General features: G+C 35.6%; 5 protein-coding genes across 16 annotated transcripts; 2 read left to right on the plus strand and 3 right to left on the minus strand.

The window, feature by feature from the left end:
- Positions 1-151: 151 nt before the first annotated feature.
- LOC105838857 (ribosomal protein S6 kinase beta-1) lies at positions 152-3,232 on the minus strand. Its single transcript, XM_012684738.3, has 4 exons — positions 3,068-3,232; positions 2,814-2,995; positions 2,687-2,727; positions 152-2,520 (listed from the first exon to the last, which is right to left on the minus strand). Exons 2-4 carry the CDS (start codon positions 2,898-2,900, stop codon positions 1,185-1,187), a joined length of 1,464 nt encoding a protein of 487 aa, XP_012540192.1. The 5' UTR covers positions 2,901-2,995; positions 3,068-3,232; the 3' UTR covers positions 152-1,184.
- A 354-nt stretch (positions 3,233-3,586) lies between these two features.
- On the plus strand, positions 3,587-10,223 carry LOC105838855 (tRNA-dihydrouridine(16/17) synthase [NAD(P)(+)]-like). 3 transcript variants are annotated; one of them, XM_036295498.1, is made up of 9 exons: positions 3,587-3,850; positions 7,796-8,065; positions 8,391-8,550; positions 8,637-8,832; positions 8,986-9,234; positions 9,325-9,470; positions 9,550-9,629; positions 9,738-9,896; positions 10,019-10,223. In XM_036295498.1, exons 2-9 carry the CDS (start codon positions 7,799-7,801, stop codon positions 10,175-10,177), a joined length of 1,416 nt encoding a protein of 471 aa, XP_036151391.1. In that variant the 5' UTR covers positions 3,587-3,850; positions 7,796-7,798; the 3' UTR covers positions 10,178-10,223. The 3 variants fall into 3 exon arrangements, with proteins under 3 accessions (XP_036151391.1, XP_036151392.1, XP_036151390.1); XM_036295499.1 differs by lacking the exon at positions 3,587-3,850 and adding an exon at positions 6,927-7,062; XM_036295497.1 differs by lacking the exon at positions 3,587-3,850 and having other exon boundaries at positions 7,097-8,065.
- LOC118644023 lies at positions 3,857-7,447 on the plus strand. Its single transcript, XM_036295496.1, has 2 exons — positions 3,857-4,671; positions 4,806-7,447. The coding sequence occupies exon 2, from the start codon at positions 4,993-4,995 to the stop codon at positions 7,039-7,041; it is 2,049 nt and encodes a 682-aa protein (XP_036151389.1). The 5' UTR covers positions 3,857-4,671; positions 4,806-4,992; the 3' UTR covers positions 7,042-7,447.
- On the minus strand, positions 9,750-13,026 carry LOC105838858 (protoheme IX farnesyltransferase, mitochondrial). Of its 4 annotated transcripts, XM_036295502.1 has the most exons (8): positions 12,869-13,026; positions 12,594-12,717; positions 12,256-12,511; positions 11,869-12,064; positions 11,613-11,788; positions 11,238-11,555; positions 10,498-10,732; positions 9,750-9,944 (listed from the first exon to the last, which is right to left on the minus strand). In XM_036295502.1, the coding sequence occupies exons 2-7, from the start codon at positions 12,669-12,671 to the stop codon at positions 10,500-10,502; spliced, it is 1,257 nt and encodes a 418-aa protein (XP_036151395.1). In that variant the 5' UTR covers positions 12,672-12,717; positions 12,869-13,026; the 3' UTR covers positions 9,750-9,944; positions 10,498-10,499. The 4 variants fall into 4 exon arrangements, with proteins under 4 accessions (XP_036151395.1, XP_036151396.1, XP_036151393.1 ...); XM_036295503.1 differs by lacking the exon at positions 9,750-9,944 and having other exon boundaries at positions 10,238-10,732; positions 12,262-12,511; positions 12,869-13,025; XM_036295500.1 differs by lacking the exon at positions 9,750-9,944 and having other exon boundaries at positions 10,238-10,732; positions 12,869-13,025.
- Positions 13,027-17,224: 4,198 nt separating this feature from the next.
- On the minus strand, positions 17,225-24,274 carry LOC105837375 (G-protein coupled receptor Mth2). 7 transcript variants are annotated; one of them, XM_036282775.1, is made up of 7 exons: positions 23,199-24,274; positions 21,722-22,489; positions 20,626-21,607; positions 19,638-19,716; positions 18,491-18,666; positions 18,182-18,347; positions 17,225-17,748 (listed from the first exon to the last, which is right to left on the minus strand). In XM_036282775.1, exons 3-7 carry the CDS (start codon positions 21,572-21,574, stop codon positions 17,376-17,378), a joined length of 1,743 nt encoding a protein of 580 aa, XP_036138668.1. In that variant the 5' UTR covers positions 21,575-21,607; positions 21,722-22,489; positions 23,199-24,274; the 3' UTR covers positions 17,225-17,375. The 7 variants fall into 7 exon arrangements, with proteins under 7 accessions (XP_036138668.1, XP_036138666.1, XP_012537563.1 ...); XM_036282773.1 differs by having other exon boundaries at positions 20,626-21,794; positions 23,362-24,274; XM_012682109.3 differs by having other exon boundaries at positions 20,626-21,794; positions 23,241-24,274.
- Between the last annotated feature and the right edge of the window lie 84 nt (positions 24,275-24,358).

Genomic DNA, 24,358 nt, shown 5'->3' on the forward strand with positions numbered 1-24,358 from the left:
CACTCATACACATACATATACACATGTAGTTAAAAAGAGAATACACTCATTTATATGATTGAAACATTTCACATTTTTTAAATACGAAATAGCAATTGTAATTAATTCTATTAGAGAAATGCCATACTTTAAAATACAATATACCATTGCATTGAATAGAATTACTAGGACCGATTTTATTCTTATACATATGATACAATCAAGAATTTCCATTTGTCTTTCCGATTCTATTAGAACAAATTTCTTTATATATAAATATAGTTAAATAAACTATATATTCAATAGAATAGAATCAATTATGTCTAATACTAATGACAGAACAAGACAATCTATTCACTTTCGCTTACATTTAATTTCCAATGTTCTAGCTTGTACAAGTGCAAATCGTCGTCGTAACATCCAGGATGTACCGGAATGTAGAATTGCTCCTTAAAAATAAACATGTCTTACATATTATTTCGATACCCATTGCATGAAAATCGGAAAAAATACCTTGAGAATTTTGAAAATTATTCTAATTCGCATATATTCATCCGAAATGCACAATGTTTTACTAGAAAATAAATCGATCGCAGTCTGGTAAGATGTAGAAACAAAAACTTACAGAAATGTTTGCAACAATGTAAAAGCAAAAGATTCAATCGAATGCGACGTTTTGAAACGAGAAAAAGAAAAATCTGTAACATATTTCCTTGATGCTAATATCTCTCTAAAGCATTCATCATTTTGTATGAATCAACTATTTATTAACTGTTAGAAACAGTTTAATGATAGTCAACTACGTTATAATCGGCGACGATATGATTGCAATATTTGTATTACCATTATGATCTTTAGATTTGAACTGCATTCTGTTCATAAATATTTCGTTAAGAATATACTTGCTTTCAATTATCAGCACGTATTTACATAACGAAAAGACATACACTATTCACTCTCTCGCAAACAAAAAAGCCCGTTTGGCCATCTCGAAATCGCTACAAGTTTAAGAAAAATTTGCTTATGGATGCAGACAATACCGCGAGACCAAACTCACCCTGTACTTACTTTTTGCTATACATGTATATTGAATTTGCTAAATATACCTCTGTTCGTCATCACACGCGAACGTGAAGAAACGATTCGGCGAACAAACAAGTTTACGTGGGTTGTGTTCCTTTCGTTCCCTAGTTGGCATGAAAAAGCTATGAAAAATTTGTGCGCAATGGGTCGCGACACTGCAAACGGTTTGGTAGCTGGCCAAGATCGACCATTTCGGTGTCTTCTACGCTGTTGGGTCCCATCATATGTTGTCTGTGTTGATGTTGGAGGTCTAACGATGGGTGCAAATGAACGTCCATCGTTCTGGGCGAAGAGAAGCCATGTAAACTCGCCGCTGCACCAAAACCCGTATTGTTCAACAGTCCTCTACGTGGGCTTCTAGCGTTGACTACTCTTGGCTGCGCGTACATCTCTTCCAGGACACTCGGCGCAACGTATGTAAAACCCTGAAATATCATGTTAGCAGATTCACTGAGAGTACTCTCGACCGGTGAATCCACCGGCACAGTCGCTGTGAATTGTTCATCGAATTGCGACGTATCGTCGGCACTCTTCAGGGATGGCGTAAATGGCGGATCCAACTTTCGGGCGATTACGTCCTGCCAATTGATGTGCTTAAAGAAATGGTGATTTTTAATTTGTTCGGCGTCCTCCGGGCCAGAGCCCAATCTCTGAACAACTTGCCTCTTTAAGAGTTTTCGGATAAGATCCCGGGCGTCCGGCGTTAGATACTGTGGAAGACTCAGCTTACCCCGTAAGATCTTTTCGATGGTTTTCCTTCTGTCGTCACCGGTGAACGGTGGCATCCCTGTAAGCATGTCAAACATCAAAGCGCCTAAACTCCACCAATCCACAGCTTTGCCGTGACCACTCCTAGTTAGAATTTCTGGAGCCATGTATTCTATCGTTCCGCAGAACGTGTGCGTCACCGTGCCCTCTTGTATGTGTTCTTTGCAAAGACCAAAATCTGTCAATTTGACGTGACCTTCGGCATCCAACAGAATATTCTCCGGCTTCAAATCTCTATATATAATTCCCTGATTGTGAAGATGTTGCAGTGCCAGTATAATTTCCGACAGATAAAAGCAAGCTGTATCCTCTAAAAAGATACCCTCCCGATCGAGATACGTGAACAGCTCTCCACCGCACAGATACTCCAAGATCAGATATAATTTACCACCAGTTTGAAACGCATACATAAGGTTCACAATAAATGGATGTTTTACAGCTTCTAGGATATTCCTCTCAGCCTTGGTATGAGCGGTATCCTTCTGATTTCTTATTATGGATGCTTTGCGCAGTACTTTCATAGCAAAGATGCTGCCTTTATCCTTACCAGTGACCTTTCTGACTTGGAAGACCTTTCCGTAGCCACCCTCACCTAAAATCTTGCATAGTTCAAAATCTTGTGGACCAGCCTTTTCTTGACCAGGATTCACATTTTGCTCTGACAACTGAACTCTCTCCAAGTTGTCAGATCTAAAAAGTAATAGCAATATATATATATATATATATATTGTGTGTGTGTGTGTGTGTGTGTGCGTGTGTGTACATAAATATATATAAATATATTTGTTCTTTTTAATAAGATTAATAACAAAAAAGAGCAAGTTACTCTAAAATCAAGAACAATGAAAATGCTTACTCTAGTATCGCGCTTACAGTTGCAGCATGATTATACTCCTCCTAAGAGAACAAATACAAGATTATTAAGTTAAAATATTTTTATTACGAGTGTAACTCATATGGATTTTATCTCGGATGTACACTACCTCTCTATTCTCGATCACGTCGTCATCTGACTCATCCTGATTCGCGGCATCTCCGTCGTGCAGTTCAATGTCGAATACTCCCGCCATACTAAGTAGATGAAATTCACATCGAAAGATTCCAAACGGGTTAAGGAGGACGCGTTCAGTCTGTCAAAGTCTGTTTTACTCCAGGGCGAGGTTGGCTGAAAATCCGAGTGACATAAGCACGTAGCAGAGTACGTAGCGTAGATGAAACGCGTTTCGAGAAAACTTACCTTCAATTTGCCAACCTGACGTATATGGGATCGCTCTCGCGTGTTTACGAAACGTTTTCAAACAATCGTGCAAAGCTAAAAAGGACTCACCGCCAGATTTTAACACGATACACGAGTCTACATATGTAATCGCAAATACACGCACGAACCAGAGAAGTTGATATCTCGAGTCCGACTCGAGTGGTGACGTTCCATGATCGCAACAATGCGATTCACATGTCGCGCTGGCCGCTGCTGCTGTGAATACAGAGATCGCAAGTCGGAATTTAGAACTCGATCAGACTCAACCAATGGGATCCATTCGACTGATTTTCACCTCTTGTTTCGCGTCTCGTTTGCTCTCTCGATTGGTGGAATTATAATTTCCAGTTTGCGATTCTCGATCTCTAATCTCGCGCCAATTCGATATGGACTTTAATTGTCTTTAATGTGGTAGGCCTTGAGATACCTATCTTTGTTTCACCTAAATCTGCCTGAATCAGAGGGAGATGACCATTTTCAGGTGTCTTGTCTTAATTTTTACGCTTCTTGACGTTTCTCTTTCTGTCCGTTTTTAAAATTTTCTCGTTATAAATAAATCAAGTGGGCGATCGAAGCAGTATATTGTAGCAGATTACAGGGAAAGAGAAAAAGAAAGAAACTGAATAACGTGTAGTATGATGTTGGAATTTTAAAAGTTTGAAGCTGATTGATTCGTCGATGAAGATGGTTGAAGAGATGTTGATGAATCCACGTGGGTACGTTCCATCCGCCGTTTGAAGAGGTCGAATTACACAAAGTGAGGTTAGCATTTGCTTTCACTGGGGTATGTACTATGTACGCGCCTTATATTTAATAGCCTAAGTTAGAATTATCGGTTACCAATATATTATTGCAATCTCGCATAAGAAAGCTGCGATAATTTCTGACGATTGTGCATTTGATAATCACGCGAGCCACATATGAATCGCAATTAGAGGTTAATGGACTCGATTGAAAGCTGGTCGAGATTTCAGTCAACTGTGCGATACAAATTATATGGCGCGAGCGTAACGGAATAAAGAGAGCGCGTGCTCGCGAAAGAGTAACAACGCGAAACATCGTCGCATGCGTGCGCGAGAACATGGGATGATTGGGTCCCGCGGTCTCCGCGGCAACCGCGACTTATCGATTCGCCTAGGCGTCGCCGTCGCTGCCGCCGATTAGGCGAGCTAGATGAGCGATAGCGATGGGCTAAGCAGCTAGGCAGCGCTAGGCCAGCCCGTTGTATCGTCACCAGTCGTCAGCTGTCACACGCTTGTTGTAGCAAGTTCACGAAACGATTCGTTCGCGGAATCATCCGTGCGAGCGACAACGTCGTCGTCGCGCGCGATGCAACAACAAGGGATGGAATGCGACAACAAAAGAATAAACCTCGACGAGACCATTCTGCCGTTAGATGAAAAACGATGTTGTGAAAGGCCTCGAAACTTGGCACAGTCGTCTATACATCGAGTTAGAGATGGTCAACGATTCGCGATATTTCGCGATGGGCAAACGCGGGCGTGAAAGAATAAGGTGGAAATTGAAGAATTTGTACAAGAGAAGATTAATACCAAAAGTTAATTACCAAGAGACACATGAAAGTGGGTATTTAAGGAATATGTAATTTTTGTAACGAGTTTTCATTAAAATGATTTAAATTATACATTTGCTGTTGAGGGAGAGATGATTAAATAATATTTAATAGAAAATATATGTTGACTACTGGATATTGTAGAAACCTAATACACTGATGAAGTAGGAGAAGAAGCGAAGTGTGCTGTGAAGAGAGAAGAGGAGAAAGGACGAGAGGACGAGAGGATGAGAGGATAATAGCTGTGTGTGACATTGAATATTGGAGCTGGAAACTAAAAGCGAATATCCGAAGAAAAATAATAGGCCGTTGACTTCCTTCAGAGAGGGGAATGGTAAACGAGAACAGGGTAAAGAGTGATGGGATCGTCGTCCCGTGCTGTTCCCCCTCGTGGGACTCACGGCACTTGCCACCAGAGCAGCGAAGATTCCGTCGCGTTCACGGGCTGCAGCTGCCACTGCATCCCCAGCAAGTCGCCGGCTGGGTACTGTTGATCGTCGTGTTCATCGGTACGTTCACCGTGCTGCTGACAACGCCACCGTTGCTGCCGCCTTATCCCGATCTGCGCTTTATTCTCTTGCTGTTATTCGCCGCCCTGTTTCTACTACACCTGTCGACCCATCTGACGGTGTTGCTGCTGGACCCGGCCGATCCGGAGGTTCGCGCTCGACCGGCCCGCGCGATTGTTCCGGAGTTCGACCGAACGAGGCATCTACACGTCATCGAGAACGGCCGATGCCACCTTTGCAACATAACGACGCGTGGCCCACGCACCAAGCACTGTTCCATCTGCAACAAGTGCGTGCCGCGTTTCGACCATCACTGCAAATGGCTCAACAATTGCATCGGCGGCCGTAACTATCCAGCCTTCCTGGTGTGCCTGGTGTCGACGCTCGTCGTCGCGCTCGCGGTCACCGCGCTTTCCCTGGGCGAGCTGGTGCTGCTTCTTACCGTCCCGTGGGACAGTGGCACCAACGGCGCTACGAGTATGAGCAACGCCACCACGGCGATGCCGCCACTATCGTTGGTGCCCGACAGTCCCGGCACCGGCTCGCTCGTCCTCGTCATTGTCATCGGCGTCCTCTCGGCCATCGCCGCGGTTCTACTCATTCACCTTTGCTTCTTCCATGGTTACATCGCCTGCCTCGGTCTCACGACGTACGAATACGTGCGCAGTAAGCGGGAGAGAGGCGTCACCAGTACAGGAGCCACTGCCGCCGAATCTAGAATGACCCATCATCGGTCTACCGTTACCGGTGGTTTCTGCGGCATGCCTTACTGTACGGATTGTACCGCTGCTGATGGCGGAGAGGACGTCGACGGACGGATGATGGTACGACGTGGCCTCTGCTCTCGCTTCTGCGATAACGGTTCTCTACTCGACAACAGCACGAACGCAACGAAACGGACGATGACGACGACGACGACGACGACGACGACGGAGGAGGACGTGTACGTTTGCTCCACGCATGAGGAAATTGCAAGAAACGGTAAAGATGTCCCCTCCAAGACGTTGTCGCCCCCGATAAAAGGTAGCCGGAATTTTCGCCTTTGTTTCTCGTACGATTCTCACACCACCGAGACCTCCATTCGAGTCTCCTCACAGACGACGGACGCAGAGTTGAAAAACTACGGAGTTGAATCACCGGACACTACTAAGTCGTCCTCAACACCTTCGCCGGTGTCTTGTTGCTTTTCCATCATGAACGCCTCCCATGCTGCCGATGGCAGTAGTAGGCTGCACGACGGAAGGCATCGGCGGCGCTCCGGCGAGCCCACGAAACGCTCCTGCGGAACGATGAGAAGGATACAGACCTTTTTGCAGACTCGTCTGAGAAAAGGTTCGAGACAGCGGTTAACAACCTCGTCGTTGTCGTCGTCATCGGCGGCGGCGGCGGCGGCGATCGCTCGTCATTGCAGCAACAAGATAATTCCACATCAGGCAGCCAGTTTTCCGGATTCTGTCGCTCCTGGCGCCTTAACCGCCGAGAATCGGGATCGCAGCGGCGACCTCGTCGACGCGATAACGACAGAGCTGACGACGGAAAATTATCCACGTCCCCCGGCAAGGCTACCTGCCCTAGATCTTTCGCGCGAGAACGTTCGCAAGACTAGAAAAGTATCTTCGAATGCTACTGACATTTCCGTCCTAGGACAGATGCCGTCCTCCGCGATACCTAAACGAAATCAACCTCACCTCCGTACTCGCCGGAGCACGAGTTTCTCTAAGAAGAGACCGCGCTTCAAAGTCGGCTCACACGTTGTCTCACAGACTGCCCAATTGTCACCTATCCCGGAGTCGGAGTTTTCGAAACCGGCTACCCCAAGATCGCCGTTGCGATCGGCTTCTATCTTCACTTTCCCACCGTTACATGAGTAACGTTCTCAGCACTGTATTGAGGTGCTGCTTTTTACGAATATAAAACCCAATCGAATTTTCTTAGAGAATGCCCTTGCGATATATGAGTCTGCCTTATTTTTACAAAATATTTAATATTATGAAACTTGTAATAAATTTAATGTTTTAAATAAACACTGATTTTAATAAGCTATGATGCGCAACACAATGTGCTTGAAATAGAATTAAATTTCTTGTGCGGACAGACCCATATATACGATTGCATTGTTTAAATGAAGCAAATGATTAAATTTTCGTTGGATTCGACATCAATGTACAATTTGTTCAAGACATTTTTATAATTATACGTGACAAAGACATCCGAGGACATCTTGTAATTGGCAATGTGTATCTATTGTACTGATACAAGTGTTTTCGTTTTAGTGAACAAAGAGAGAAACAAATTGCAAAAAAATGTCAAGTAATAATACACTTAGCGTAAAGATAAAGGTTTGGCTTTATGAAAGTTAATCACTTTAGCAATCGGTTCCAAGTCATACGACGCGACTGTGGCTCCAAAATCGTGCGACGTGCAGTTTGTACCGATATATAGTGTAATCGCTTTACTGGATTTGTAAAAGATTAAGTGACGTTATTGTATCGTGGCACGCGACAACTTTTCCTAGTAGATTTCTTTACATACTCTGGGAGAAAAGCTAAACAAATAACTTAACTCCGAATGGCGTGTACATAGTTGCAAGTAATAGCATCGCTCATGCGACCTTCATACACGCAGATAATGTCCGAAACTACGGAATCACCTGACAAGGAGAATGCTGCCTCGAAGAAGAGAAAGACGAACGTTTGGGAAGATTTGGGCTCACCACGTTACATAATCGCGCCGATGGTAGATGCGAGCGAATTGGCATGGAGATTGCTTAGTAGGCGACACGGTGCTCAGCTCTGTTATACGCCAATGCTGCATTCCTCTGTATTCTGTCGGGATCCCAAATATAGGCGAGAGGCTCTCGTTAGTACCAGCGAAGATCGTCCACTAATTGTACAGGTCTGCTTTTTATAATCACGGGAATTTTATAGACTGTAAGAGTTATGTTAGTCATCTCAACATATATTAACTTTTCTGGAAACATTCAATAAAAGAATAAAATTTAAAAGTGAGATACATTTATGTTAAAATTCTTCAAAACCTCAAGTATGTGTGACTCAAATAATGCGTCCTGGTAAAGATTTTTAATAGACTTTTAAATCTTTAATCTTTTACCAACTTTTTCTCTTACACACAAGTGACAATTTAAACATGCAAAACAAAACCATAGGAGAGGGAAAAACGTATAATATTAACTTTTATGCAGTAGTAATTTATTTTCTAGTTTTGTGGCAATGATCCGGACATATTATTGGAAGCTGCACGCTTGGCTGAACCATATTGCGATGCAATTGACATCAATATCGGCTGTCCTCAGGCAATTGCAAAGCGTGGACATTATGGAGCTTTTTTACAGGACGACTGGGATTTGTTAAAAAAAATTTGTATGCATTCATTTCGCTTAAATTTGAAAAGCTTAGATTTTTAAAATGACAATATAATGTAATAAATCTCTTGTATATGTTCACAGTGTCAAATTTAAAGAATGGATTACGCATACCTGTCACTTGTAAATTACGGGTGTTCCCAGAAATCAAGCGTACCATAGAATATGCTTGTATGCTAGAACACGCAGGTGCCAGTTTACTCACTGTTCATGGACGTACGAGAGAGCAAAAGGGCCCATTGACTGGACTAGCGTCTTGGAAGCACATTAAAGCCGTGAGGTATGATGGTGTATCTTTCACTTCGCTTGAAACATTCGTTATATAATACAATCAAAAAGATTACCGTCAAATTATTACCTGTTTTTTGCATCTCTTAATATTTTTAATAATTTTGTACATTAATTCGTAGTAATTGACACATTATTTAATCAGAGATGCTGTAAAAATTCCCGTGTTCGCCAATGGTAACATACAATGTATGCAAGACTTAGAGCGATGCATCGAGGAAATTCAAGTGCAGGGTGTGATGTCTGCGGAAGGAAATCTTTATAATCCATACCTATTTGAATCTCGTTATCCTGCCTGTTGGGAACCCGCTCTGGAATATTTGGAACTTGTAGAGCAATATCCGGTACCAGCTTCGTACATCCGCGGTCACTTGTTTAAACTCTTCCATCATGTGTATGTATTGATTTTTTGATCACGGAAAATTGTAAATAATAAAGCATAATTCCCAAACGTACATACGGCATGCTTTTAATTAGAGAGTAGATTTTGTTTAGCAGAAAATAAAGAAGAAAGAGAAAGTCTGGCCACTAATTCTACTATGGAAGCTTTTAAAAATGTCACATATGCCTTGAGGGATCGCTATCTACCGTATCACGAAGGACATTTGGTTTGGCAGACGGAAAAGACAGGTGATTTCATTATAATATATAGACCTACAGAATATTCACATTCTTTAGATTCATATTAAATACCTTTCGATATTTTTAGATTATAATTTAGAATTACCGCCGTGGTTGTGTCAACCTTACGTACGAGGAGCACCACAAGAATACACACAAAAATTACAGGTAAACTAGTTAAATATTTTTATTAATTAATTGCACATACATTGTTTTCTTTCTATTGCATTAGAATTGAAAAAAATGTTCTCTGAAAATAACGATAAAAATTTCTAGGAAAGTGCACCTCGGAAACGTGAATACAGAGATGAAGAAGGAAACGAAATATCACGAAAACGTTCGAAAAAGCTCAAGCGAATAGCGCGTAGACCGAATAAAGCAACCTCGATTCCCAAGAGAAGCTCAGATCGATGTCGTGCCTGTCCAAATCCTCTGGTTAGTTGAAATATGAAAACTTTATTATCTTGTTTTTTGAAAAATATTCTGAAAAACAAAAAATCGCTGTTTGTAATAATGGAACATTTTGGAAAGTTTCAATGCGTTATTTTAAATTATAGGGTTTTAAATGTGAATACAAATTATGTCGACAATGCTGTAGGAACAAGTGTTACATAGAAAATTTAGACTGTGCTGGTCACAGAAATCTAACCAAAACTAGAAGACAGATGGCGAAAGAATTCGAGGCAAAGCGTAAGGAATTTGAAAATATAACATGACGCTCTGTATTATAATATTTTAAATAAAAATTAATGTATAAATGTACATATATTTTAATATTTTGCTTCTGGACTGAATTTTATTATCATTTTTCATGAGAATATCTGATGTTACATTTTTGTTTATCAAGTTATAATAACACTAGATAATACAAGTCCAGTATTGACATATATACAGTCTACTTTATACAATATCGTATTTTGAAAAGCTAATGAGGCAATGTAAAACTCTCAGAGATCTACAATTTATATGATATTGTAATAATTTGTACTCTATCATTGACATGTTCAACAAACAAAATTTTCACAATTTTTACTACTTTTACACAGAGGAAGTTGCTGTAGCAATAGGTGTTGTAGTTAAAATAGTCAATAAATTATTCTTCTTTGTCGATTCGCTGTGAGAAGATTCAACTTGATCTCCCTGTTTGTCCATGGTGGCCCAATACTTTTTACTTGAGAATATCAGCATCATCAACAAAGGTAGGTGAAGTAATGAAAATCGAAATAATTTCCTAGAATTAGCACTATCTGAGTGCTTATTAAATTTCCAAGCTAAAATTGGAAACATATATTCAATTTAATATGGAAAAAAAAATCTTGAGTATAAATATGTATACAAAATATCTGAAAAGATTAAGATCAAGTTTATACAGCACGTTAAAATATATAAGTAACTAAGTCACGTTCCAAGCAGTATTAAATTCATTCAAGGCGTTAAAGTTAAATAATTTTTTATTAATCAATTTTTATTAATCAATTATTAATTCGTTTCGTAATTAAAAAATATCTTTAGACATGGATTTATAATTAAACTTATTCCTTCTACTGTTTTAACACGCTGTTGAAGTTAAATAATTTTTTATTAATCAATTATTAATTCGTTTCGTAATTAAAAAATATCTTTAGACATGGATTTATAATTAAACTTATTCCTTCTACTGTTTTAACACGCTGTACAAACTTGACTAATTTTATAATACACTGTTTAAAATACATTATGTACAAAATGTAGAAATTTTTAATAAAATTTTTTTCAACACGAGTAGGTATATTTTACCTAGATACAAGAAAGATGCATTAATTGGTGTCGAAGCCAGTGCAAACCACCAATGAGTTACATCCAACACGGGAGCTAAATAACACAGAGTTATTAGAATCGCCGTGTATCTTACAGTTGTTCTACGACATAAATCTGGATTTGTAACAGCCATCATTCGATAGCCGGCTCGTGAATAATCTGGTCTTAAGTTCCACGAAAGAGCATTAAAGTGTGGAAATTGCCATGCGTATAAAATACCAGGCAAAATCCAAGCACTTGGTGTCAATATGCTACCAGTGCAAGCTGCCCAGCCCATAAGAGGGGGAATAGCACCCACTGTAAAGGGAAGTAACAAGTTACAATGTTACGATATATATAAAAATATATACTCACCAACAGAACCAACCCACGTGTTCACAATACTGATGCGTTTCATAGGTGTATATATGAGCGTATATAATACAAGATTGCTAGCACCTAGTATTGCCGTCATACCATTTATTTCATGATAAAGTATAGATAATCCAATAATACTCGATATTGCTGCAAATGCGACTGCATGAACAGGCCTGATAATACATATTGTACATTTAATTGCCATTATACTTAATAGTTATAAAAATTAAAATAAAAATTTAAAAACACTCACGTTAAATGACCACGTACTAGTACTCGATTTTTTGTTCGCGACATCTGTGCATCAAAAGGTACTTCAAAAAATTGATTAATTGTATTTGCAGAGGCAGAAACTAAGCCTGTGCCTAAAGAACACATTATAAATGTATAAAAGTCAAATGGTGCAGGAGCTAATGCATATCCAGCCATAGTTGTTGCTACGACAAGAGCTATAATAAAAAAAGGATAAAACAATTATAACATAGCAAGTTTAATATTAAAGTACTAATGGTCAGTTTGCAATGTAACAAATGTTTCAATTAAATATTTTAATTAAGAAATCTGTATTTTTAAAATTATAATTTTGAAATTATAACTGTACTTTAAATTGATATAGGTTTAACATATATGATTGACATACACATACACGTTAATTTGATCTTTGATAATTTGAGATAGTGCTTGTGAAGCTTGGTATAATCGACTATTATAGGTGTCCATTCTGACTTGTCTATTTTACATGTATCTTTTTCAACTTTACACGCAACACTTTTCTCAGCAAGAAAAGGAGCTGTTAGAGTTGTCACAACTCGTTTATGACCATCTTTCACGCTGGTTTGCACTGGTTCTTCCATATACCCAGTTTTTATTGATTTCTGCCTTAGGAAGGCAGAACCCTAAAATTAAATATTTCTTTTTTTTCTTCAATATGACAAAATACAGAGTAGGATGAAATTTTTTTTTCTGAATGTTACAAACCATAATGACAGAAAGTTTTGGCACAAAGCTGCATGATAAGTGTTGACAGCTTCTTAATGGATAAATAATAAATAGCATAATTAATTTTAACCTTAATTTTAATCAGTAGCTTATTTTCTTCGACCTAAATATAAAACAAATAAATACATAAGAATACTGAAAACTATTTCTAACCTAATCCTAATCAACTGATCAAAACTGGATCATAACCTATACAAATATGAGTAAAACATTTGTTCTTTCAGATTTTTAGTTTATAGTAATTTTGTACTTACATTTTGTGCTAAAATGACTCCTATTATTACCACATGCTTCTACAATCGTAATGATAATCGAGAGTATTTAATGTTACCATGAAGAAAAGTAATACGTAACCATATGTAATTTCCATAGAGATATAAGAATAGAGCGTGTGAGGGCGTGAGTTGTATAAGCGGTTATCGCATCGTTTTAGGTGTTTTCATCCATCAGCGTCTCTACGTGCATAAAATGTGCACATTGAACTATGTAGTCAAATATCTATGAATCCCGTAGGTAATGTGCATAACTTTTTGGGTCTCTTCTATGCTATGTCCACGTTTATTTGGTTCTGTTTCATGCTATACCCGTAAATTTTACAATTATATGCATTCATATTTTATCTGTTTTATGCAAATGTGCATAATCGTGTTCTATAAATGTGCAATACCACATATACATGATAATATAAATCATGTATATGTCATGTATATTCAAATAATTGATTTAATAAAAATTCACTCACCGATTGCTGTCGCTGCTCCTCCTGCTGATGCTGCTGCTGCTACATTTCTTTTCCGGTTTTGATTCTGAAAATGTGATAAATATTATTCTTAAACTCAAACACAAAAGCAAGTAAAGAAATGTGTATCACTTAAAAAAATAGTATATTTAATAGTCGCTCCATGGATGCTGCTTTCTGCTGACATCATCCTGCTATTTCGAATCGAACCGCACATTATAATAACGATCGCCCGATACTTTATTCAGCAATCCCGATATTACGGATAATATATCATACACGAGTAAAACGTAAACCGCGCGCGAGAATTTCACTTGGCGCGACCGTTACATTTGAAAAAATACGTGAAAAGTACGACTCGTCTGATTGATGAATCAAAAAAGAAAATATGGCAGAAAAGTGGTATGATATGCGTGACGTCACGAAACGAAATCTGAAAAAAGCGCCAAGAAACGTTTAAATGCGCACGTCGAGGCACATTGAACAGAAGTAAAGCAATATATTATTCGCTCCCCGAGTTTTGTATCTCTGTATGATTGCGCGACGACTATAAAAAGTTTCATTATTGGCACGATCGACATTCTTCCGAACGGATTGCATATTCTCTTCGAGTGAATACGCGCACACGAAAACTTTGCCCGAAACTAAAATCAACATGGCACGAATGTAGCGTGACGTCACGTAACTTCGTGGAAACGCCAGGCGGTGAGAAAACCGTTTGAATGAAAATTACGCGCCGAGGTACAACGAACGGAGACAAATTCGTACACGTACAGTAATGCGCTTAACAACGGATTCCAGAGGATGACACTTATTTAAATCAAAATAAATATCGAATATAGGTGCGCAACTTTAAAAATCTGTAACTCGTGAAGCAAACATTTCCCCAACATGCGGTTTGCGTGGTTTTGCAGGGAATTTTGTTGAGAATCACATATTAAATTGTAATCAAAATTGAAAGATGCCATTTTTGGCAATTTAGAATTTGGTGCCATTTTTAGGGTAAAAATAGGGTAAAAAATAAAAAACTGCAAGTAACTTATTTTGTATCAAAATTTCGAAAAAAGCGAAGAGGACTATTTCGATAGTACATAAAATTCTGCGTCTGTTGGTCTAAGGCGTATCTCAATAGCTCTTATCGTTTCGGAGATATTTGAAGTGCAATTTTTCGACTTTGACCCTCTGCACTCTCTCGTGTAATTATTTTGGGGGACTGAAAATTTCCGGGATTGTTATTGGTTAAAGGTTTATCAAAATCCAAATTTTGGTGCAAATCTGGAGGTGGGCGGATTTGGCCGATTTTGAATAAACCCCTTTATCCCACCCCCTCTTTAGTATCTAATATTTCCTATAGGGGGGTCTCAAAATTGACTTATCTATTTTCTCCCTTTATATCGCAGGTGTATTATTTATTCTAGGTGCAATTAATTTTACTAAATTTCTTGAAGTTAAATATCCAAAAACTAAAAATACTACCAGTCCTGTATTATAAAAGTATAATGTGGCGGTCCTCCGCCACATCGGACACCTCCGCAGGTGCAGCGAAGGAAGATAATTTTTGCTTACCTTAAGGTCATCACACAATGCCAGGCAACAGGCAATAGGAACAAGAAATAAAGAAAGTGAAAAAGAGAGAAAAAGATCCTTTCTCTCTTTCTTTCTTTCATTATTTCTGTTCCTATTGCCTGTTGGCTGGCATTGTGTTTAATCCCTTAGTCGTGAGTGGCCTTTATGTATTAGCGAGTTGGCTGCATTTTATTCCCGAGAGAGTAGGCCGCCTATCGATGATGTTGTGCTTTTTATTGCCAATTTGACATTTCGATAGATCTACTGCGTTTCTTGTATCAATTTGTCGCGTACTTTGATGTACAAATATTGTTGCATTTTTACAGGCAATTTGCTGACATAGTTAATTTGCACTTTGGTGTTTGTCGTAAATCTGTCATCAATACTTTCAATAAATCTGGTCACAGTTCACTATTATTTTGTCATGTATTCTGATGACAGGCGCTAATATTTTGCTAAATATTTGCTGAATATCTGCTAACAGTGTTTGCAGTGACAAGATGTTTCTCATTTGCTGTCTTTTTGGCAACAGAATCTGTTGCCAACATTTGTCACAGCAGAAATGGTTATCGGGGATTATAATAATCAAAGCATGAAATCAAGTGAAAAGAGACAAAAAAAATTATATATAAGAACATAAGAGAAAAAATATTTAACATGAATTACTGAGATATAACAGACGAACTAAACCTGGAAGTAGAAATAGACGAAAAATATTTAAACAAGAAGAAGATTCCGGAACAAGAAATGCTATAAGTGTACGAAAAATACCATTTAAACCAACACACAATCAAGATATACACGAACGGATCAAAAGTAAAAGAAAACCCTCTCGGTAGGCAGTGCCTTTCTCGTGGAAAATTTAGAACAAGGATACTACATAAATCTTAACAATGTGGCAAACATCTTCACAGCGAGGCATGTGCGATAGCGAAGGCCATGGAATGGATGCTCTATAAAAAAATTGGGCAAGACATATTTATCTAATCCTGACAAACAGGCTAACCTTTAGGAAAATTTACTTTAAAGTTAAAGTTTTCAAAATTACTTTACAAATCTAAAAGTTTACTAAAGAAATTTTTACATAATTTTTAGATAATTTAAGGTATGTAAAAGGTTAATCTAAAGTAATTCAAGCCTTTTCCCAAGGGAAGCACATTTTGAAAGCATTAAATGATAATAAAATCTCAGTTTATAAGAATAACTACCTAAGTAGAAATTAGGAAATGGTACCTTAAAATACAAAAAGAACTAAAAATAAAAATGATAATTGCATGGATCCCAGCACACAAAGGTATATGGGAAAATGAAGAAGCCGACAAACTAGCCAAAGAAGAACATATATTATATACAGACAAACTCAAAATTCCAGGAAAAGATATAAGAAACAAACATAACTCAGATAACCAAGCGTGATGTAGCATTTTGTGCAAACTAATGCATTGCATGTGTTGTTAAGGAAGAATTAGTAATACAAAGAAACAACAGGGAACTAAAATATCAATTGAAAGAAAAAGGTAAATTCTATTTCGAAAACTTTTACAAGAGGGAAGAAAGAAGCCCGTGGTTCAAGGCAACAGATATACCTAGAAGAACAACAGTTCTTATTCAACAGACAAAAATCAAACCACTACAATTTAAATGCAAGTCTAGTGAGAAAAGGTTATATAGACAACACCAGATATCAGTGCGGCAGCGAGAGAGAAAAGTTAGACCATCTAAGTATTCAACCAACGTGGAAACTAGCAAACCGGACAGCATCTGGATCTGGTTAAAGAAAGAGGAACTGGGCACACTCAAGATAACATATCAATTTATCAAAGCTACCGGAAGAATTATATAACGAGAGTGGCAGGATAGTTTGCCTGCAAGGCCAAGAGTTACACGTGTCGCATATCTACCACAGATTTGACACATTAAGCTTTCAAAAAGAAAACAATCAGAAATTTTATCTGCTCAACTGCTCCTAATGCTTTTACCTCTTAAATTTGATGATAATATATATGTACACCTGCTGAAAATACATGTTGTAGATACATACATATTACACAGATACATATCGACCTTATCGAATTGTTTAAAGAGTATAATAAAATTGCAGAAAATGAAAAATTTGATGCACTTAATATAATTATACTGACGTAACTGTAAAATGTATTGCAATAATATTAGTATACAGGTATTTATATAAAATTAGAAAAAATTGTCTAAGATTTTATTATTATTATTATTAAAATAGCAATAATTTGTGTACACATACTTATTTAATATAATAATGACAATTCCTAATATTGTATAAATTGTATTTTACAAAACGATTTACTAAAACATATGTATACATAATGTATTATAATGTATTGTTGTTTCAAAAAGAGCAAGATACATTAATATATTAATGCAAGATTGATCTTTGGCTGATGATTAATTGCTAACTCTGTAATAAAATTTGTTTTCCTTTACATTTCAGCGCTATAAGTAGAATTAATCTGGGTCTGCGAATTTAGTTGTTGATTAGATGGATTGACTTCTTGCATGACTACTGATCCTGATGTTGATGTGGAAGTAGTATTCGACACCGTGCTCTCGTTGTATGTTGGAATTTTACCGAATGGACCGCAATTCTGCCCGCCATATCGTTTTAGCAACAGGTGCTTTATTTTTTTTGTACATACAAATATGATGAAAATGATAAAACCTTGCAAAGCATTTATTATATCAGTGGGATACCAAATGGCTGATGGTACAAGATCGGCCTCGACCGACCACGCTATTATCTCCATAACCCAACTTATTCCCATCACTATGAACAGCTTTAGGTACATATTAAACCTGAAAATATTTTTATATTAGGAGTATATTAATAAGGAGTATATTAAAGGAGTATATTAAATACATAAAAATAAATATTTTTTGTCACTATTTTTACATATTTTTAACAATAATAAATAATCTGAAGCAAACCAATTTTAAGAATTTTTTTGACAGATATATTTCAAAATTTCTTTTAAGAGAGAAATAAAATAAAGCAATATATAATTTTATAAGTTATAAAGATCAGCAACCATATGAGACTGTCCAAAAATAATTATGTTATTAAAAATGAAAATTAGTTAAAAATTATATATATTATATCTGTATAATAATATTTGTAAAATAATTATTTTTTGCGTTAAAACTTGAAGTGGTAAAAATTGCATAGTATGTAGTTTTTTAGATGAATGCAAATACATCAGATAGTATTGATTCATACGATTGTACAAACCTCTGCTTATTTTCATTATGGCGCTTACTCTCTGAGTCTCTTAGTTTCTTAGATGTATGTTTATTCTGGTACATAATTGTTACCGTTGTGGCGATAAAAAAACAAATGTTACTGATAATAGTAGCACCCATGGGTACATAAAAATATATTGTTTTTGCTCGATCCTCTGAAATAAAAAAATAAACTTTTTACATTACGCACTGATATACGTAAATGTATTTATTATTTTAATTAAAAGTTATTATTAAATTCATACAAGACTTTTCAGTTAAATGTTCCGCTAGAATTAGAAAATCTAATGTCACGTACCACCAAACCAAAACTTTTTCTCACATATTTCTGGCCGGATCCAATTTGGTATTTCAATATAATCCATAATGGCACAGATAATGTTAAGGATCAAAGGGATTCCCCATGCATAGACCGAATATATCATGAACTTTTTTTTCTCTTGCTTTACATTTGTTCGACATGAACGGAGTTCTCTATGAAATACGATTTATATTTTATCACCAATTATTATTCAACATATGCATTTAGAAACAAAAATACCTTATTATCATTGTAACTAACGTTTTACAAAGTATAATAATAACCAGGGTTGGGAAAGTTACTTTTCAAAAATACTCGTTACCATTACCGTTACTTTAAAATAACAAAAAATCGTTACTTTTTGTTACTTTTTTCTTAATGATAAGACAGATTTATAAAATAGGATACTAAGACGTACAGACTATAAAATTGGAAAAATTCTTCTTTAGATGCAAAAAGAAATCTTTTTCTAAGATAAATTCTTTTTTTAGATGCAAAAAATTCTTTTTCTCTCCTGTTCTCTAGTCTTCTTGCTTTCTACCAGACGGTAAATATCTCTACGTTTATGTACCGGTCATATATTTAAAAGTAACGATAAAAGTAACTGTGTTTCGTTACTCGTTACAAAAGAAAATATAACGTTGTTACTTTTTCGTTACTAAAAAAGAAAAGTAACGGCGTTATCAAATTGTTACAGAAAAAAAGTAACGGTAACTGTAACGACGTTACAAGTAACGCGTTACTTCCCTTGTAATAATAATAAATTATAAAAATTTGTACGCATAACTTATACCTATATTTTATATATATATATATATATGTGTGTGTGTGTGTGTGTGTGTGTGTGTGTGTGTGTGTGTGTATTTATATATATATACACACACACACGCGCACACACATAATATAAATATTTATATTAATAAATATGTGCTGGTTTCTACACATGCAATCAAATTATTCTATCTTAAAAGCGAGAAAAGGTTTTTCTTTCATATACATAAAGTTTTCTATCTGATCAACTTTATCATGAAAATATTTTGTTCCAAGTGGTTAAAAAAACAAAAAAGTTATTACAATAATTAAATCAACATTTACACTTTGTAGTGTATTTACATATAATATTTATAAAATTTATATTGCTTACCTGAATGTCGACCAAATATCGAAGCATGTTACATTTAGCCAAAAAAAGCTCGACAAAAAAAAGAAATTGAAAATATAAGCTAGAAGGATTAAATAAATAATGTATTAATCATTGTATGCAATTAGAATATTAAGCCTCCGACACACACGATACGATTTTTTATGCTAGATCGCATACGAGGCATTTTAATACGTGTCCTGATTGGCTCGGATAATTATGTCACCAATCGTAAGCCAATGAAGATACGTAGTAAGACGCCTCGTATGCGATCTAGCATGAAAAATCATATTGTGTGCCGAAAGCTTTAATCAGATTTATAAATATTGTTAGATCTATGAGATTTTTAAAATCTTTTCGTAATATAAGTGCGTGCGTGTGTACAATTAAAAATTTAAATATCTATTATTTATTATTTGTATTTTTAAAAATTTAATAATTTCTATTTTAGCAAGTCGTCAGAAAGAAATAAGTATAGGATACATTAAGTCTACTTCTAATTGTTCTATATAAAAAACTATATTACAACCCTGCATAAAATGTCTTATTAAAAAAATAGTGTTTTGCATTCATGAGATTTTATAATTCTGCTTCGCAAAAATCTCGGATTGGATTGTGGCCAATACTTTTCAGTGCAATATTGAGAATAGAACCATGAAATCTTGTATGCCTCTGAATCCGATAACAATTAGCAGAAGAAGTAAATCTTTTTTAATGCGAGAGTTCGCATTCATTTGAATGCCTCTTATTGCGATTGAATACGAAGAATGTTTAGAGTCAAGTGAATTTCTTTTGAATGAGAGAGTTAATATTTGAAATAAATTGAATCCTTATTTAAGCAGAATTTAGAAGATATATATTTAATTGAATATCTTTTGAATTCTGTTGATTCTGCTTTTTGCGAAATGTCAATAATTTTTAATTCTTCTCAATTTGACGTTTTATGCAGAGTTATTGCACATTATATATATATAGTTTATGCATGCTGTACCCAATGAAATGCAAAATGTTGTGTCATCAGCTAATCCAGAAACTTGTTGACCAAAATACATAATTGCATACGTAATAAATAATGAGGCAACGTGTGCACGTAATGTATAACCATGCATGTTTTGGAGCTCCGGCAATATGGAATATATTACGAATGTCAATAGCAGAAACGGCAAAGACACTAGGAGACACGCGGATACGTATATCGGAAGTTTAGTCTTATTATTGCAAACAATAACATCATAAATGTCTCGACCCAAGATGGCAAAGCAATAGGACGTCGGTAAAATGAGTTTGTCAGTATTTTGGTATAAAGAGCCATCGATGAGAAACTTGTATGTTTTGAAATCAAGTAGACTGCGTCCAAATCCTTGTAAAACACATGGATCGCGGACAGTCAGATAAAGCAATTGGTTTTTTTTATTCTCAGAATCGTTCTCATATTTGTAAACGGCTGGAAGAAAGAAACTACCGTTTCCTTTTTCAACGCAGTTGCCCTTCATCGTCAGTTTATTATCAAAAGGACAGCAGAACTGAATGCAAGTCACATTGTGACACGCTTCATTTGGAACAATGATGGTTTTAATATTATAGTCTGTATTGGAATTTCCGTCTTCGTACGTTGTGAAATTACTCTCGTTTTTGATCTTGGAAAGATACTTAATTTCTTGTAACATCGAATCATTGATCTCTGTAGAATTTGCATCAAATTTCATCTGCTTACTTTTTTCGCAATCTATCCTGATATAATCGTGAGACTCGTATCGTTTCGAATTGTTATCATAATTCTCTTTATTGCTTCTTGTAGAATTAATATCGGTCTTATATTGCATTTCGTCGTCATTCTTAATAACATTTTCACGTGAATTGCATCGTGTTGACTCAATCTTGTCATTTGGATATTTCACAGAGCTTTCAAAAAGATCATCCTGCGCCGTCGAATTCTCCATCTGCTTATCGCTTTTCGTAGAATTTCCCTGAGACTCAAACGACGAAACAACAACAAATAGGAGCATAAAACAACAAAATATCTTGCTTGATAGACACATCGTTGAACTATTGACGCTTCAAATTCAAAAAATCAATTTTCTTCATACCTTGTAAGTAAATGTCTAACGCTTTATTGTCAATTACCGAAACGAGTGTGACTTCGTTCTGCAACGAGTTTATCTGGAAAGCAAAAAATGTGTTGGGTGACAGAGTGACAAGGAGAGATTCCTTTGATCCTTTGATCCTTTTATTGAATCCTCTAAAGATGCACTGATTTCACCTCATAGTGCGTGATTTTATCTTGGGGGACAGCACATTCTTCCTCACTTATAATATAATAACAGAAAATAAGAAGTCACATCATTTTATGTATACACCATTACAAAGTCGCACAACTAATACGGCATCGTTATCGTACAAAATGCATTTGTAGCTTTTTATTCTTGTTGAGCAATATCGATATAATCCAATCATCTATATAATGTAAGCTTTCATCTTGTCAATTATGATTTACTTGAGCGATAAAACCTCTGTATTCTTAACATCATTATCTTCAAGATCATGGATCATTTTTAAAATGACATCTTTTTTTATACGTGTATACATTAGGATAGAATAAAGATAAATAAGAAATCCTAAGAATAAGACATGTTTTGTTTAATCTTAAAGTTAAGAAGAATTAAGAATAAGGAAATTAAAATGCTACTTGTTCAAGACATTAATACTTTGTTAATACAAAGTCATAGACCGAGGTCACGTTAATCAGAGATAAATTGCATGCCTTTCCACATAGTTCTCGGTGAAGATATCAAGTATATATAGCACAATAACATTAGCATTAAGATTTTCCGCAGTTCTCGTTGTCGATCGTATAGCTAGAATTATAGAATTTAATGCAATGTAAATAGATGTTATTAAATCATAATTAGTATATACAAAATTTCTGAGCTACAGTCGTATTATACATTAATTGCAAACAAATTGTAACATTAAAGTTAAGATTGGATTTTTTTATCTTATTGTATTTTTTTGTGTTTTATGTAAATGTGTTATACTACATAGAATTATATTCATTGCAATTAATAATTCATTATTTTTAAGTTCCGGGATGTAAATTTTCTCGAAACTCTATAGCTAATCACTTCTGATGTCATTATATATTTATGATTATTATTCGAAGATTTCATTATCAGTCATGTAATAAGAATTGTACATTATGTAATTACTTGATTATCTAACTTTTCTCTTAACCGATTGATGTTGAATAAGCAGCAAATTTATTAAAAAAAATTGTCTACAATTTATATTATTTTGCTCATTTATATACACGTATATGTTTATAGTTACACAAAATCGTAGTTTACTAATTACGTTGTAGCCAACAAAGAAAGACAACGTCTTAAAAGATAAAAAAAGTAACAATAAATAATTTAAATGTTATTTAACGAGAAAAAATCTGTATATACGAGATAAATGATATGAAATACTAAGTGAGTAATCTTCTTAGTAAAATTTTGACTTTGTCTTATATTTAGTAAAAAATTGTAAACAAGACTTGTCAAGTTAATAATGTAATATAATTACGCATTTATCAGAAGCGTAAACGAGGAAAAGTATATTGCATACTTTTTTTCGATAAATATGTTCAAATCCGATTCACATATAATCGTAATGTTGACACTATTATTTGTAATAATTATGACTGAAGCGTGCTGAATATGATAACAGATAGAATAGTAAAGCTAACACTCTAATGTTGAATTTCGCGATTCACTTTCTGGCAAATGATAGCGCACGATTATACTCCGGCAAACGACAAAACAGAACTACTGATTGAGACAAGCTGTTAACGACATTAAAGAAAAGCAATTTATCGTGCTGGGAATTTACGCACACATAATGAAAAGTGAAACCGACAATCTTTTAAAGTTGGTATGTTTGACTAGTTTAGACAATATATATGTATATATGCAATATATATGTATATATGCATATCTTATCTATCTTTTTTTTATTTTAATTTTTAAAATGGAATTATATATATGATTCTTTTTATACATAATTTTATTTCTCCAATTATTTTGTAGACATACAAGAGTATTGAAGCAAAGTTACCGAAAAAATAAATCAATTTATAAGATTAATTCGTATATTTCCTCATTATTCGAATCTCATTTCAAGAATCTCTCGCGTATCGGATGAGAAAATATTTGTGGTTATTCGAACGTAGTACGTATGGAGACGCTAGAGGACAGATATTGTTCATTCTGATAAACTTTCTATTTGTTTTCATATTATCATCGAAATCATATATTTGAATAATCGCTAATTTCGTAAAAGTAACGATAATCGTAATCACGCACCGTGCACACTTCTGTTACATTCTTTTATATGTATATAATAATTTTTTGCAAAAATGTCAGCTTTTCTATGCAAATAATTTATTATATTTTATTATCTTATTGAAATCTTTTGGCCTAAAATAAAAGCGGTTTGCTTTAAAACTTATAGAGTCCTAATTGTTTATAATCCTAATGGGTCAATCTTTTAAATGGTGATGATAAAGGATGCAGATATAGAATGTGAAAGATGGGTTTAGGAAAAGGCCTCGCGCGTATCCTCTTTACGCTTCGTTTCTTATTGAAAAAATTAAATTTAAATAAATTCGAGACGAGAAATCGATTCTCGCGGATGGATACGATAAATCGAATATCTCGGTCTAGCTGTCACCGTCGTCACCGATG

The sequence above is a fragment of the Monomorium pharaonis genome, chromosome 1 (genome assembly GCF_013373865.1).
Source record: "Monomorium pharaonis isolate MP-MQ-018 chromosome 1, ASM1337386v2, whole genome shotgun sequence".
NCBI lineage: Eukaryota > Metazoa > Arthropoda > Insecta > Hymenoptera > Formicidae > Monomorium > Monomorium pharaonis.